The sequence below is a fragment of the Leishmania major genome, chromosome 32, assembly GCF_000002725.2.
Source record: "Leishmania major strain Friedlin complete genome, chromosome 32".
Classification (NCBI taxonomy): domain Eukaryota; phylum Euglenozoa; class Kinetoplastea; order Trypanosomatida; family Trypanosomatidae; genus Leishmania; species Leishmania major.
Genome location: NC_007273.2, coordinates 375,997 through 392,479, shown reverse-complemented (window position 1 = coordinate 392,479; position 16,483 = coordinate 375,997). Strand labels below are relative to the sequence as shown.

At 55.4% G+C, this 16,483-nt stretch overlaps 2 protein-coding genes across 2 annotated transcripts; both read right to left on the bottom strand.

The window, feature by feature from the left end:
- Positions 1-1,043: 1,043 nt before the first annotated feature.
- Positions 1,044-2,276, bottom strand: LMJF_32_0985 (conserved hypothetical protein; the record flags this gene model as incomplete). The annotated part of the gene is made up of 1 exon (XM_003722329.1): positions 1,044-2,276. The coding sequence occupies one exon, from the start codon at positions 2,274-2,276 to the stop codon at positions 1,044-1,046; it is 1,233 nt and encodes a 410-aa protein (XP_003722377.1).
- A 12,105-nt stretch (positions 2,277-14,381) lies between these two features.
- On the bottom strand, positions 14,382-16,064 carry LMJF_32_0980 (conserved hypothetical protein; the record flags this gene model as incomplete). The annotated part of the gene is made up of 1 exon (XM_001685362.1): positions 14,382-16,064. One exon carries the CDS (start codon positions 16,062-16,064, stop codon positions 14,382-14,384), a length of 1,683 nt encoding a protein of 560 aa, XP_001685414.1.
- Between the last annotated feature and the right edge of the window lie 419 nt (positions 16,065-16,483).

The window sequence follows — 16,483 nt, the reverse complement described above, 5'->3', positions numbered from 1 at the left end:
TGGCCTAGCCGCGTGCCGAGGGAGACCATGCAGGGGGTGGGCAAGCCACGGACCAGGGCCCTCCGAGGCCCGGCACACATTGCCGGCATGCCCTGCCGCTCTCCGCCCCCCCCCTCTCGCCTCCAGCCGCGGCATTCCACAATATGGTGCGGAGACCCTCCCACACCGGGCTCTGGCACACACGGTGGTGCCGTTCGGGGCGCGCTCGTCCTGTCCCCGGCATCTGCGCCGCATCAGCTCACGCGGCCACATGGAGGAGACGCCGCATCCCTCGCACGCATGCGCGTCGGCGTGGGCCGCTGTGTCACCCGCCACTGCAGGAATCCAGGGTGCGGGCACGTGCCCGCGCGCAGCAGGGTGAACACGGCCCCGGTCAGCGGTCTCGGACCGCGGTGCCGACGCCAACGTAGAAGGCTGCTGCGCCGACGGGGACCCTGGTCGGTGCAGTCGGCGCCGCCCCCTCGCTGGCATGGCCGACTTTGCAAGCTTGTCGGCCTCTGTCCTTCGCTGCCCACGCACAATGGCCAATGACACGCTGAAATGGGAGACGCGCGCGACGGGCCAGCCAGCCCCGCAACAACAGCACCCAGGCCTTGTTTTGCCGTGTCTCTGCTGATCCAGCTACCCTCGCAGCAGGTCCAGCGCCAAGCTCCACCGCTTAGTGCCCAGCGCGATAGCTGCGAGCAAGCGGGCCGCAGCCTCTGGGCGCTGTACCTATGAGTGTACTATGATCATTAAGCATCGCGGCCCCTCCATGACTGGATGTCTGCCTGTAGTGTGCCGTCTCTCCACAGGGCGCAAGGCATCTTCGCAAAGCGGGACTGTCGTTGCATGCATGGGGCGAGGTTCCTTTTCGGCTAGGGAGTAGCAGCGAGCTCAGATGTAAAGCAGAACAACGGCCGAGAAATCGGCCCGCGCTTCCGACTATCTCGCCTTTCTACGATCCCGTCGTGCGACATCTGGCGCTGTACCTGTTCGTGGCGTTGCGGCGCTTGCTAAGGTGTTTGCAGACTGTGTGGGAAGCGGCGCCGCAGTGTACTCGCTCATTGGGTGAACATCATCTTGAGCTGCTGTCGGGCGATTGTCAGATCACCTTCCACGGACGCCAAAACATCACGAATGACGTCGACATCAGCCGAGGGAAACTCCATCCGCAGAGCGTCTGTCGGTGCAAGGCGCTGCGGCACCTCTGGTGGTGAGCGCGGAGACTGGCCAAGAGGTGGTGTGGAGACGGGTGTGGGGAACGCCACGCCGCTGCGCGTCTTGACTAGCTTATCCGATACTCTCAAGTACAAGTGCCGCGATACGAATTGCTCTCGCCCGACATCGGAAACGTTCTTGACGTATTCGTCACAGGTCATTAACTCTCGCTTCAGCCCCTCCTCCAACAACGCAAGCGTGTCGTCCGCTGCATGAATCTCTGCCAGGAGTTCCAGCGCACGCGCCTGCAGCGGATCAGCGGGGACGAGGCAGTTACCGTGCTCCTCGACCGTGTCCTCGTGCCCGTCCAGCTGACGCACGAGTGAGCTTACGTTCCCTACGCTCGGCAAGTACTCCTGTAGCTCGTTTTGGTGCTCTGTGAGGATCTCTTTAGCCCTTTGCAGCTCCCGGTTCGACTCGTTCAGCTTCTGCAGATACAGGAGAGCCTGCTTGCGCATGTCAAGGTATTTGCCAGCTTTTTCGTTCACATCAATCACGACACGCTCCGCCGCCTCCTGTATCAGTGACTGGCGGGCGGGGTCCATACCGCTCAGCTCGGCACTCTCCACACTGGGCAGCTCACTCGCCGCTGCGGTAGGAGGGACGCAGTTCGCTCCGACGAGGGGATATTCTAGCTCAAACTGCTCGCTAATGGCAAGCAGCATGTCCAGCAACGAGTACGGCCGCACCACCCCGCGCAAAAACGGCAAGCACTCCACTTGGATGCGTCCGTCGATCGACATGACCGAGTACGGGTGCTTGATCTTCTCCCCACCAGGCGGCGGCACGAGAACGGCAGACGGCATTTGCTGCGGATAATGATCCGCGAAGGAGATCACCACGAGCAGGGGAGTGCCCTGAGAGTCTTGGGGACTCTTGCGGATCGTCAAGAAGCATTCAAAGTGCAGCGGCTCGGCAATGTTCGTGCCAAGCGTCAGCCGCACCTTCGAGTTGGGAAAGTTGGTCGCATACGGAAGGAAGTTGCTGATCGCGTACGTGATGGCGCTCGCAGCGACGGGGGAATAGTACTGCGACACAATCGCGATGTCTGCCGCCTGATGCAGTGTCAGCTCCATTGCTGGGAAAGGACAGCCGCGCGGCTGTGGGGTAGCTAGGCGAATTTGGGGTAAGGAGAAAGTCCGGGCCTCCCTCCGAAGACCAGCGCAAGTGTTGCCGGGCAGCACGCCAAGTGACGAGAGCGGCGCGAGGCAGCCAAGTTTTGTGCGTCTTATGACGAACAAGATGCGCAGCAGAGACGGCGAAGAAGGCCGCTGGAACGAGGAGGCAAAGACAAACAGAAAAGACCGATACCAGCAGCAGGGATGACACGCACTTACCGCAGAACCGAAAAGCACCGACGGTGACAACGACCTTTTCAACGCGTACAGGCGTGCACACCACCGGATCAAACGAGAAAGAAACCGAGCAAAGAATGCACTAATAGGACGCACGTGCACCACATGGATCCCTCACACACTAGGTTCAACGCCGTATTCGTGTAAGCGTGCTTGTGCGCCTTTATTCCCCCCCTTGGCACACTTGCCACACATACGGTAATGAGTTGCGACCGGAGTAGCTACCGTGATGAAAAGGCGGGACAGGCGTGAACAGAAGCGTCAGACGAAGAAGAAGAGGGGTGTTTCAAGGGACAGAGAGAGAGAGAGCCAGAGAATGAGAGAGTGAGTTGTGTGGAAGATTTTGTTTTTCTCTGCACGCAAGAGCTCGGAACGTCACATGCGATGTCAGGTGCACCACCGAGACAAAAAAGGAGTACGCAGCATGACAAGCAGTACAAGCACATCACAGAGAGCGCGAGCGAGTTACGTCGATGATTCCTCGCTCCCCAGTTGCCTGCGGAAGCAACGCGGCAGCTGCCCCCTGCTTCGCCTTCACACAGTCTTCGATTCGAAGGAAATCAGAAATAATACATAAGCACTAAGAGGGACAGGAGTGATCTCGCAACTTCTCTTCGTGATCTCGTGAACGCAGACCACAGAGAGAAGCGCGTTCTTCTGGTTCTTGTCCCCTCACCGGTGCCTATTGCTAAGGACTTCCTGTACGAATATTGCCACTCGCATTCCAACTGGAAAACAAGATAAGACGCTTTCTCAGAACAACGTGCCCACTCTACCGCCACCAACAGGTCAGCGACGAAGCCCACACCACAGCCACAGCTCACCCGCCCCTCTGCTGCACCACGGCGCAACCCTGCGCCTCCGCGACGAACCGCGCTGCCGCCAGCGCGCGGCCATGCGCCGAGCGGGCTCCCCGTCCTCTTCCCCGCCCACTCACCGCCTACCTGCCGCACCGCCGGCGCCACACCGACCCGGGTGCACCGCACGCCTTGATGCAAACGCGGGCCACGTCCACGGTCCTGCTCGAGGGCGGTAAGCGGTGGCGTCCGTCGTGCGGGTGGCAGGGGCTGGCCTAGCCGCGTGCCGAGGGAGACCATGCAGCGGGTGGGCAAGCCGCGGGCCAAGGGAAGCAGAGAATGGAGAGGAAAGAAAATCAAGTTGATACCGAGAGCCTCTAAAGAGTTTTTCGGTTTCCCGTCCATTACACTTCTCCTCTCCCGGGGCTCCTCTCTGTCTTCACCTCTCTGCCTGCTGATGCCGCCGTGTGCATGCTCTGCAGGAGCTGCGAGGGAGAACTGCGTCGATGCCGGCTTTTCAGAACAGTTTTTCCTGCGCTATCATGCCGGGGGCTTGCGGCCCCACTGAAGAGAGAAGAGAGCACAATCAATCGAAGCACGGCGCGTCTGTGCGGTGGGCTTCCTTGCGTTTGTTTTTACCGCATGAATGACTCCGCAGGCTATCCATAGCGTTTTCTAGTCTACGCCCCAACAGGGGCTAGAAACACCGCCCGTGTTCTGGCAGTGACGTCACCAGTCCGTCGACGATCCAGTCGCACAACAGTGCGAGAGAGAGAGAGGGTGGGGCGAGCAGGAACAGCCGGAAGCTGCGGTAGCTGTGCGTTGGGTGGAGAGAGGCATTGCAGCACCACTCACATCTCTTGCACGGCTGCCTCTCTTTCTCTCATTTCGTTCATGTACTCTCCCCTTATTGTTGAGTTTTTCGAGTCTGCACGCATGGTGATGTGTTTCGCACGCTACTGATCCAGAACTCCTTGGAGTGCCTTTATGCTGCATCAAAGAGCTTGGTGGCAGCAGGTGTCCAAGCTTCAACTGCGATAGTGAGGGAGCAGAGCCCTAACGAAGCCGCCGCCGCACAGAAATGCCTAACTCGACGGAATAGACGCAAGCTAGTACCAATCACGCGGCCGTCTCCATCTATCGCCGACACTCCCGCTTGCCCTTCACACTGCCACCACAGAAACAGAGAGACACACACACAAACACGCACAGAACAACTGACAAATGTCAAGATGAGGAGAAGCGAAGACGTCCGCACTTACAGGACGAAGAGAAACCCAACAACAGACGCCCCACAACACCGCAGAAAAGAAAAAGAGAGACGAGGAATAAAAAGTGCAACCAACACACGCACACACACAGGCGCGCACAACCAAAAGAAGCGAAACAGCGAAGGTCTTTGTGACAGAAGATGAAGCGAAAGTCAAAGAACGTGCAGAGGCACTCTCCATGGGAAACAAGAAACAGGACGAACAAAAAGAGAGAAAGTGAACGGCGACACACACACACACACACGCACACGCACGAGAAAAAAAAGAAAAAGGATGCAGAGATGCAGCGGAGCAAACAAAGCACAACTGAGGCATGGTAAACGAGCGTATGTGTGCCCACCGCAACACATGAAGAAAGAGGTGTTTTGGGCAATGGAGGTGGTCGGCGTCGAAAGCGCGAGAAAAACCGAAAGAAAAAACCGCTATGAACGGGGTGGTCGTGGATGTGTTGGGGGAGTGGGGGGGGGATTAGTACAAGAACGTGCACGCAGCCATTTACAACACGCTCACATATGCAGCCATACAAGCTCCTATTGCGCATAAAGCACGTCTTTGCGTGTCGGTTTTCATGTGCCGTTCTTTTTTTCCGTTGCGTGCGTCTCCCTCTCTGCGACCACCGACAATCAAGCGGAGAAGAACGCAAACGCCGACGAAAGAAAGGGGTCGCACAAATCGAGGATGAGACACCATCGCAAGAGGAGGAAGTGGCACGAGAGAGAGAGAGAGGGTGAAAAACGGAAGTCTGCTCTGTGCAGGCACTCAAGAGGGAACGAAAAAAAAAAATGGTATGCTCTTTCTTTTTTCGTTGGTAGGTGTGGGGGAGAGGGGGAAGGGGGTTGTTTATATGTAATTGTGTTCTAATGTTCAATATGGAAGACGAGATGAAGGCAAAGGCAGAGAAGGTTTCAAAGCAAGCAACATATCAACGACTTGACATCGTTGATGCGCACGGTCCGAATAGGAAGGACGGAGGAAAGGCGCTGAGATCAGAAAGGAAAAAGAGGACATCATACGATGTGCACAGAGCCCGGTGTAGCACTTTGGCAACCGCTGCCAGGGACCTGCCTCGCACATCACCCGTCCACACCTTCCTTTTCTCTCTCCGCTCCGTTCGCATCTTGTGACCCACACACGAAAAGGAATCTACTGACGCAATACAAAACAGGAAAAGACACGCACAATCAGTGTTATCGGCAACCGCAACGACGACAGAAATGCAACAGAAAAAAAAATAAAAGAATCCATGTGCTATGAAGATAAAAAGGCGAAAAAAAGGTACAAGGTCAGAGCAACACATGAGGTGTTCACCAACAGCCCTTCAGGGCACGCAGGCACTTGCATAGAAAAAGAGTTGAAAAAGAAAAACGAAAATAAAGGAGCAACGGACTAGCGAGAGAAAGACCTCGCCCCGTCAATGAAGGTGAGGAAACGAGCAGAGAGAGCTAAGAGGAGCCTTCTGTTGGTTTCGTGTGTGCGCGTGCGCCGGTTGAGAGCCAACAACGAGAGGAACATCCATCTATATATAGATAGATACAGATATACACATGCGTGTGTGTGTGCGCGCGCAAAACACATGCGCAGAACACAACCCAAAACACCTAAGGGAAGAAAGCGAATGCTGACATTTGAGTCCGCCACAGCCTTTATCCCTTTCAACACGGCAACACACACACACACACACGCACACACGCCTACGCATACGCCTACGCACACGCCTACGCACAGCCAGGCGCACTTCCTCCTTGGTCCCCCCGGCGGTGAGGGCAACTCCCGCGTAGCAGGAAAGGCACAGAAGAGCTGCGAAGAAGCGCAACACACAAAAATACGTGACCAATGATGAACAGAGCACAAACGAGGTGAACGAACCCCCCAGCACCGAGGCAGAACCCGGTTTGCCATTCCTTTTTTTTTGCATCTGTGTATGCGTACACACGTACCTTTTTTCTGCGCACGAGGCCTTCGGCTGCTTGCACCACCCCCTGTTCTCCCTAAGTGGGACCTCAAGGCCAGTGAGGTCAACGTAGATGGTCGCGTGTGCTTATCAAAGCATTCAACCATGTTGTTCTTTCCATCGGAACTGAAAGCGAAAGAGAGAGAATGCCAAGAGAAACGGGAGACCGATGTCAGTCGCCATCTTTTTGGTGAAAAGCCTACCGTTCTCTTCCTTTGTCTTCCTTCCCAACCAGCGGAATAACAAGAAGCGGCAACGCGGCTCGCTCGCAGCTGCTGTCTGTGCGCTGAAAAATGTTTCCGTTTTTTTTTCGGGGGGGGGGGGGGGATGTCTCTCCTCTTTTTGGACGCTGGCTGTGCCACGACGGAGAAGACGCCTCGAAACGGGAGCAAAAGACGGCAAGGAGAGGATGGTCGGGGCACAGTCACAAGTAGACACACACACACACACACACACACAACCAACAACACAGAAACAAACAACAACAAAAAAACGTAGTGCTGGTGGTAAAGAAAAGGTCGGTCAAGTCCCGGAAACGGCGAAGAAAGACAAAGTACCACTCCAAGTAACAATAAAAATAATAATCGTAAAAAAAAAAGGATGGACGCGTGGGTGTCTTTGTGAGTTTGTGTGTGTGTGTGTGTGTGTGTGTGTAAGTGTGAGTTTGTGTGCGGCGAAGACACAGAGAGAGGGGGAGAGAGAAAGGCTTTGCGGTGACGGACAAAGACAGCGTCGACCCACATCGCATGAACTCACAAACATTACTTACAAGACTAAACAGTCTTGGGGAAGGCGGAGGGCTCCGGGCAAAAAAATGGAGAGAAACGTCGGCTTCAGAGGAGAAGTACGAGAGACCCCAAGAGGGACCATGTGTAAATGCAAACATGAAGAGATCTTTTATCTGTCTCCGTTCATTATTATGTTCAAGGGAGCCGTGGAGCTTCGCATGTGTATGTGTGTGTGTGTGTGTGTGTGTGTGTGCGTGTGTGTGTGGGGGGGGGAGGGGGCTGCTAGTGCCTGCACAGACACGAGAGAATAAGCCCACTGATGCGTGCTTGCAGGAAGAAAAATTCCTCAGAAGCGCCAACGACACCTCCGGAAAAACAGCTGATACACAATGCGATTCTCGATCCACACGGCCTAGGGAAGGGAAGAGTCGAGGGACAAGACGAAAGGTAGCGCATGCGGTCACATGGAAAACGGAAAGCACACACACAAAAAAAGGCCTGAGGACAAGTCGCAGCATTCAAGGGAAAACGAAATCACACAAGACGTGAACCTCCTACACTGGTAAGCAAGAGTGGAAGAGAACTAACAACAACCAAAACAAAATGACGAGAGCCACGAGAGAGACCATGACAATGATTACATTAGACCACACACACGGACATTCACACAAGAAAACGAAAGATGGAAGGAAGGGAAAATGAGGTACACACAAAAAGAAAAGCCAAAGAGCAGTGAAGAAAGTGGCGGAAAGAAAAGGTCGACAATATACACGCAAACGCACAACATGCTACTCATCAACGCTGGTGATGATATTGTCAGGAAAGATGGTGCATTCGGGTGTGTGCATAGTTGCGCTTGAGTACGGGTGTTTGCCTGTGTACAGTGACTGTCGTGTTTCTTTCTGTATTTGCGGCGTATGCTGATTTTGCGTTCCAGTGCGTGCACGCCTCTATCTGCGTGACCTCTCTCTCTGTTCATCCGCGATTGTTTCCGGATCGTCTTTCGGGCATTGGTGCTACCCCTTCCCCTCAAACACACACACGTCTCAACACTCCCCCGTTTTACTTAGAAGCGCAACGGAAAAATGAGAGGAGGCTTCAGCCGAGAATGGCAACCTTAACGAAGTTGGCGAAAGTGAGAAAGAGAACAACAATAAGGTCGTCGCCGCAACGGCGCACAGCGCACACGCATAGACACACTCACCCAAACAGACAGAAAAGGGGAGTTGATGCCGGGGAGAGCGGGAGAGAAGAAAGATGAGAGAAGAAGAGAAAACTCCTCCCTCCAGACAGTTGAAAGGAGGGAGGAGGGAGGGGGGAGAGAGTCAAACAAAAAGACGAAAAGGGATGCAGGTGAGGGTGACATTGGAAAGTGGCCGCTGACAATTCTCTCGTGCTCAAGCACCGGAAAACTCTCGCTCACGCATCCGAGCTCATTCTCGGATGGAGAGCGCGCTTGAAGGCCGGGAAACGAGGCGTTACAAGCGCAGTAATGTCATCACCCCCACCACGTACTCACGCTGCGAATGTATCGATGCTTACAGTGGCAGAAGCGCACTTCCGGATGCTCGCGAGCACGCATGAACGACGCATGTACAGAGCAAGTAGAGAGCAAACAGCCAAGGCGGCTTTTTCCTTTCGGTCAGTTTTGCGTTGGTGCCTGTGCCCAATGCCATTTTCCATCACAGTCACACGCTGCACAGGAAACACAACAACAGAACAAAGGCAGGAAGCCAGTGAAGCAAGAGAGTGTCGGAAGGAGAGACCAAGTAGTGGAGAATGAAAAGACGCGGAGTAGCACGAAAGAAAAAAAAAAAGAAAGCACCAAAGTACCACACGCACGCGCGCGCACACACACACAAATGAACGCTCACTCACCATACTTGTGGACGACCGGGAAACGACAAGAGAAAAAACGAGACGAAAGTGATACGAGCAATAGAAACAGAGAGATGACAAGCGACGGATAAGTACACAGGAATTTCCATACTGTGCCCGAAGTGAAGCTGCAAAACGTTTGAGGAGGAGAGAGAGAGAGGGAGAGAGGGGGGATGATGTGTGCCAGTTTGTAGTTTCGAAACGACAAACAACAGCAACAAAAAGACGATCCGTGATGAAAATCGACGACTGAGAAGCACATGCGCAGGCACACGCATGTATACACATAAACATAAGCTCTATGTATGTTTTCAAATCAGAACGGAAAGCAAGACCAGTTAATCAAGTGCGGATGTCCAACAGTCCGCGATCAAAGAAAAATTCGATGGCGAAAAAAAAAATGTCTCCTTCACCGCCCAGCAGCACAGGAATCACCGCGCAAACGTTCTTGAGACTTACACACGCACACGCGCGCGCTTTCACAACATCACCCAAGGCTACAGGGCGCTCACCGACACACGAGATCGAAAACGGAATACAAAAAAAAAGACAGAAGAAAGACTCATACGCAGCTCTGCAGGCAAATCTTTTATTTCAGCGTGCATCTACGCGCGATTCCTGACAAGATGAGCAATGAAGAGGCGTGAAAGCCTAGTCACCCAACATCACCACACCAAAGGTAGAGATGTATGTGTGTGCGTGTGTATATGTATATAGGTAGGAGAAGAAGACAACTTGAAGGGACAAGGACAGCTACGAGGTCGCAAGGATGAAGACGGAAAAGGGGGTTGATGAGAGAGAGAGAGAGATGTGTGCGCACATCTTTTTTTTTTTTTGATTTCCAACAAAAGGAAGGCGTTTGAAAGAAATCAAAAAGCAATACGACAGAGAAAGAGGCAGCGTAAACTTCAAAAATGAGAAACAAACACACACATGCGAGCAGGTGCAGTTCAGAACGTGGACAAGGAAAAGAGTGAGAGCGGCACAGAGGAGGGACGAAAGAGAGGGTTTGTGTGCCTGAGTGTGAAGTTCGCGGCTGAGTGCCGGGTACCTATGGGTTCAAGTGTTTTGTTTAGGTGTGCTCAACAGCCTATTCGTGTACTTGCGTGCCTTTCAGTGGTTCAACTAAGGCAGTGCATTCTCTTCTCACTCTCCCCCCCTCCTCTGCTGCCTTCTCGTATCGACCTTTACGTGTGGGTATGTGGGGGCGAGGAGGAGAGGAGAGGAGAAGAGAGGGGGGAGGGGAGCAGCTCTGAACACGCAGGTATGAACTTGCTTGCGAGCTTGTGCTTAGAGAGCAACAGAGGCAAATGAGCAAGATCCAGGTGGGCAAGGGTGGGAGAAGAAAACACACACAGACACCGAAAGCCACCCCGAAAACCAGCAAAGCAGGAAGAGGAAGAAGAGAAGGCGGTTCAAGGAACCAGATGGAGAAGGGCGGGGGGTCACACAAGGCACGGCACACAGAAAACACACACATGCAAAAGAGAGAACGAACAGAAAAGGGAGGAGAAGAACTAATCTTGGAAGAAAGCTTCACAATTACGAGGCAAAAAAACAAAAGACATCAGCGAGAAATGAGCAACAACAACAACAACAAAGAGCTTTCACGCACATCACGAGAGTACGGAAAGCACACGGATGGGAAGATGAAGGGGTGAAGAAGCAAGCATGGCATCCCTAAAGACAACGGAAGCGCACACTACGAACCGGGCACAGCAAGGAAAAGAAGGTGGGGTGGTGGAGCAGTGCAGCAAAGGAGAGAGGGAGAGAGGCAAAGAGAGACAACAGAAAACAAAAAGAGAGAGAGGAAGGGAGCAAATCGCGGAGACACGCTTTTTTTTTCGCGCGCGCGCGCGTGTGTGTGTGTGTGTGTGTGTGTGTGGAATGCTGGGGTGTTGTGGAAATTCTTTGTTTTTGCTGTTGTTTAATTTCGTCGTTTCTTTTTCCTATGTTTGTTTGATTGCTTCTACCGAAAGCACAAACCCAAAACAAAAACAACAAATGAGGGAGGGGGAGGGGGGAAGAACGGCGAGCAGGGAAAAGAGGAAATAAGTAAAATGGAGTATTACAGTATTCGGCAGCCTGGCCTGGAAGGTCTCCGAGCGTACCTTGCCGTTCTTTCATGGTCACTATATCCTTTGTGGTTGGCGGACGGAGAAGATAACGCGAGAAAAAGGGGGTCGGCGCAGGACAAGAAGCAACTTCGCTCACAAAACACATCGCCCATCTCTCGTCGAGGCGAAGGAGAAGAGCAACGACAACAGCGGGAAAAAACAAAGAGAAAGCCTCTGAAGCAACACGACAACAAGTCTCGGGGGCGCCCTCCCCAAGTCCCCGGATGGTGAATGGGAGTACGACAGAAAACAGAAAAAGAATCAGACGACAACGGAAGGGCCACTAAGATGCGTGTTGAGCGGCACAGCAGCAGAAGCACGAGAACGGCTGAGAGACTCCTCAAGCTGCGGACACACGCTGCATCTGCCGTTCTCGCGGCCCACCTCTGTCAATTTTGTTACGCGCTTGTTTTGTCATCTGTGTAAGCACCTCGCCTCACTCCAAGCTACGGGATACCAGATGCATATTACATTCGCTTGTCGTGTAGCGCACTATTCTGCACTGCTTTCATTGTCCTCTCTCTTTCACTGCGCCCCGTATCTCGGTGACCACAGGGAAAAGGAAGCCGTTCCCTACATGCAAGGAGATACAACGAGGAGGCGACGGGAGAGGCAGAGGAGGGACGACCCACACCATCTGCAGACTACACGCGACCGCCACACCGGAGGCCCTTGAACAGAAGCGGAGCTGCAAAACGCAAGACTTTACAGCGACGTGTGCGAGGCGAAAAACAAACACGTCTCCGCTCACGCAGGTGAGAAAACAAAGAAGCAGATAGAAAACAGCTGGCCGACTCTCCACACATGCAAACACACAAACCCATCCGAGACGAAAAAGGGGGAATACGCCATCCCCCGAACAGACGCCTCCTCCACACACAGGTCAGCAAGGCACACGTAAAACGATACTATAGTAGAAAAAGCCACCAACACGACAGACGCCAGCGAAACCCACAAACGAGCGCTCCCATTGTAGACCTCGTCCGCACCGAGAACTACGCCATGCCCGAAGCCACGTGAACGCTTACAAAAAAAAAAGAAATGAACCACAAAAAAAAAACAAAAAAGAAAGAACGAAAGGCACCGCAAATACACGGGAAGAAAACAGGAGAGAGACAGAGGGAAGCGAGAAACCAGGCAACTTCGTTTCCTCTTACCCACCTGCCCACTCTACCGCTACCAACAGGTCAGCAACGAAGCCCACACCACAGCCACAGCTCACCCGCCCCTCTGCTGCACCACGGCGCAACCCTGCGCCTCCGCGACGAACCGCGCTGCCGCCAGCGCGCGGCCATGCGCCGAGCGGGCTCCCCGTCCTCTTCCCCGCCCACTCACCGCCTACCTGCCGCACCGCCGGCGCCACACCGACCCGGGTGCACCGCACGCCTTGATGCAAACGCGGGCCACGTCCACGGTCCTGCTCGAGGGCGGTAAGCGGTGGCGTCCGTCGTGCAGGTGGCAGGGGCTGGCCTAGCCGCGTGCCGAGGGAGACCATGCAGGGGGTGGGCAAGCCACGGACCAGGGCCCTCCGAGGCCCGCCACACATTGCCGGCATGCCCTGCCGCTCTCCGCCCCCCCCCCTCTCGCCTCCAGCCGCGGCATTCCACAATATGGTGCGGAGACCCTCCCACACCGGGCTCTGGCACACACGGTGGTGCCGTTCGGGGCGCGCTCGTCCTGTCCCCGGCATCTGCGCCGCATCAGCTCACGCGGCCACATGGAGGAGACGCCGCATCCCTCGCACGCATGCGCGTCGGCGTGGGCCGCTGTGTCACCCGCCACTGCAGGAATCCAGGGTGCGGGCACGTGCCCGCGCGCAGCAGGGTGAGCACGGCCCCGGTCAGCGGTCTCGGACCGCGGTGCCGACGCCAACGTAGAAGGCTGCTGCGCCGACGGGGACCCTGGTCGGTGCAGTCGGCGCCGCCCCCTCGCTGGCATGGCCGACTTTGCAAGCTTGTCGGCCTCTGTCCTTCGCTGCCCACGCACAATGGCCAATGACACGCTGAAATGGGAGACGCGCGCGACGGGCCAGCCAGCCCCGCAACAACAGCACCCAGGCCTTGTTTTGCCGTGTCTCTGCTGATCCAGCTACCCTCGCAGCAGGTCCAGCGCCAAGCTCCACCGCTTAGTGCCCAGCGCGATAGCTGCGAGCAAGCGGGCCGCAGCCTCTGGGCGCTGTACCTATGAGTGTACTATGATCATTAAGCATCGCGGCCCCTCCATGACTGGATGTCTGCCTGTAGTGCGCCGTCTCTCCACAGGGCGCAAGGCATCTTCGCAAAGCGGGACTGTCGTTGCATGCATGGATCAAGGTAGTACGGGGGACCGCGGAAATGACGCCTACGTTCAGCGAAGGCGACAAGGCAAAATCTTTTCGGTGCTGGTGTTCGAGCAGGCCCGCTGAGACCGGGAAGAGCCGCTACGGTAGCGACACGAGGAAGTTCAAGAGAAAGCGTGAAATACAAACAACCGAAAAAAAAAAAACAACAACAACAACAACAACAACAAAAAGAGAAGTCGCAACGACACGCAGTAGAGAAGGAATCGCAGCGGCAGGCAGGAAGGGAATACGCGGGGCAGCTGCGCGGGGAAAGAGAGACGGAAATAGAAAGGCTGAAAAGAAGCAAGGGAACGGTCTCCACGTCGGCGTACGTGTGTGTGTGTGTGTGTGTAAATCCGTTACGGAAAAGCTGCAGATACGCGGTAGTGAACCCCCACGACGCCGCGGAGGCAAAAGTCATGAACAGGTGACGACAAAGAGACACGAGGTGCTCCCATGTACGTGCGGTGATGAGGAGAGCTGGGAGCAACAGGGCACCATTCGAAGTAGACCTAGACACGTGGCGAAATCTCTCCGTATGAGCGACTCGTTAGACTAGACGGCCAGGGGGGTGGCGCTGGGACATTAGGCAGGGCAGAAGACGCCGATGCACATGCGGCACGGAATGCTTGCAGGTGTGCGCATGCGCATCCTTCAAAACAAGCATGTGCGAGACACACACACACACACACACAAACGCCCGCCGCATCGACCTCAACACCAGTGCAGATGCGCCATGTTGTGGAGAAGTTCTGACAAGGTGTTCAATGAATGGCGCGGTTCGTAAGGCCCGCGTCCGTGCGTTGCAACTTTGTGTCTGCGGGCATGCGCCGCCCCGTCATGTCCTCCTGTCCGCCTTGAGGCTTGTTAGACTTGACCGCGCAGTTTGCGCATACGGCAATGTGGCCCGACACACACCAGTAGGCGACATCGTTTGGCGAGATGACGCACTGGCACTTAGCGCATGCACCCTGCTCCGGGTACTGAGAAAGCAGCAGCATCTGCCCACAGCTGCAATGCTCAGACTGGAGGGCTGGCTGCAACGTCACTGTGGTCGGCTTTATAGGCGGTGCGCTCGCCTCCTTGCTCGTCGGAGACGTCGGGAACATGTTGAGCTGATAGTTAGGGTACTCACCGCACGATCGCGAGGCGGCGAGCAGCATCTGGTTCGCGACCTCGATGTTGGCGATGCCGCTGTTGCTTAACTGCATCGTATAGACAGAGTTCGAACACGGAGTGACACCACCGGGGGCGAAAAATGTGCCCGTCGGCGCGCCAGGCTGAAACCTGCTGCTGCCGAAGAGTTGCGGCAGACCGTTCACATTGGCCGCCCGGACGTAGTTGGACCCGCCAAAAGGAGACGTCGCCTGCAGCGCCGACATGTCAAGATGGCCGGTGGCGGCGGCGGCAGGAGAAGCGCCGACACCCTGCTGCTGGAGGAAGACGGGGTGGGAGAGCATACTCACACCGGGTACGCTGTGCTGCATCGGGCTCAGCATCCTGGTTTGAATCGCAGAACACCCCGTGTTTGGGCTCGTGGCCACATTGGACTTGTGGTTCGAGTGCCGTGACTTCGACTGCGGAGTCAGCTTCTCGAGCACCAGTGCAGCCTTCGGCACTCCACGCAGCTGCTCGCGAGGCATCTGCTGAATGAACAGGGGCAGGTGGGCGGCCTGGTTGTGCTCGACAATCCACACGCAGTTGATATCGCACAGCACGCGCTTGGTGAACTCCAAGATCGCCGCGAGGGCGCTCGCGTTGATCATGATGAACGCGCATGTGCGGTCGCGGTTATGGCACTTGACGTCACGCACTTGCACTATCTTACCCCGCTCATGCCCGATCGCCTTCAAGAGGGCCTCTATGTCGTCTTCAGCGTAGCTACTGGGCAGCTGGCCGACGAAGATACCAGTGGATTCCTCGTTCTCAATGTGTGGCGGCACCGACTTTTGGTTCAAGAAGTCGCGGAACGGCAGTGAGCGCGCGCAGAGGGGTGGATTTGCGATGCCCGCGTACACATTCATGGACGAGAAGCTCTGCGATGTATTTTGCGGCGACGATGCCGGGCTTGACGAGGGCGCTGCCCCCATCAAATAAACGTTGCCGGTGGTGTGATCCACACCAAGTTCGCGCGAGAAGGATATCGGCGAGTTCGACGCGGCTGCTGCCATGAACCCCGCGCCGGGGTGCTGATTGGAGTCAACTGGAAAGCTGGTTAGCGCCCTGACGTCCAGCTTCGGCACGCTGTTGACTTGCCCGCCTGCGGTCGCTGACGTCGCGTTCTGCTGTTGTTGTTGCTGCTGACGCTGGAGTAGGACTGCGGGTGTCGGCAGCCCGGCTGACAGCACCACATCCTCATCATCGTCCTCAATGTCCAAAAAGAGGCCAGGGTCGTTGAGCGCGTTGGTGCGAAGCTCATCATCGGAAGGCTCGTCCATGGCGCTCATGGAGATAATCAAGCTTGGTTCAAAAGAGGACGCTGTTTACGTCGTTGGGTTTCAGGTGCGTGCTGTCTCCCGCGCCTTCTTTTTCTTTATGTAGCACGCACGTCAGGTGTGCTGGCGCGTGCGTCTTGTGTAATGCTGACGACGAAGAGCTGATTCTGGTGACTGTGCTCAACGGGAAAGAGGAGGGAGGGGGAGGCGGAGGCGGCAGAAAGAGAAAGGTGTGCGTGTGTAACAGGCGCGCTTGAAGCGAAGGGCGCAGAGACTCACAAAAGCCGTAGCCGACCACAGACCTGGAGCAGCAGAACAACACAACAAATAAAAGGCGCCACGCAGGATTCACACAGCAGCAGAGTTTCTACGAGAGAAACCACCACTACCACTACCTGTGCTGTGAGCAACTCTCTCTCTCTCAGAAAAAA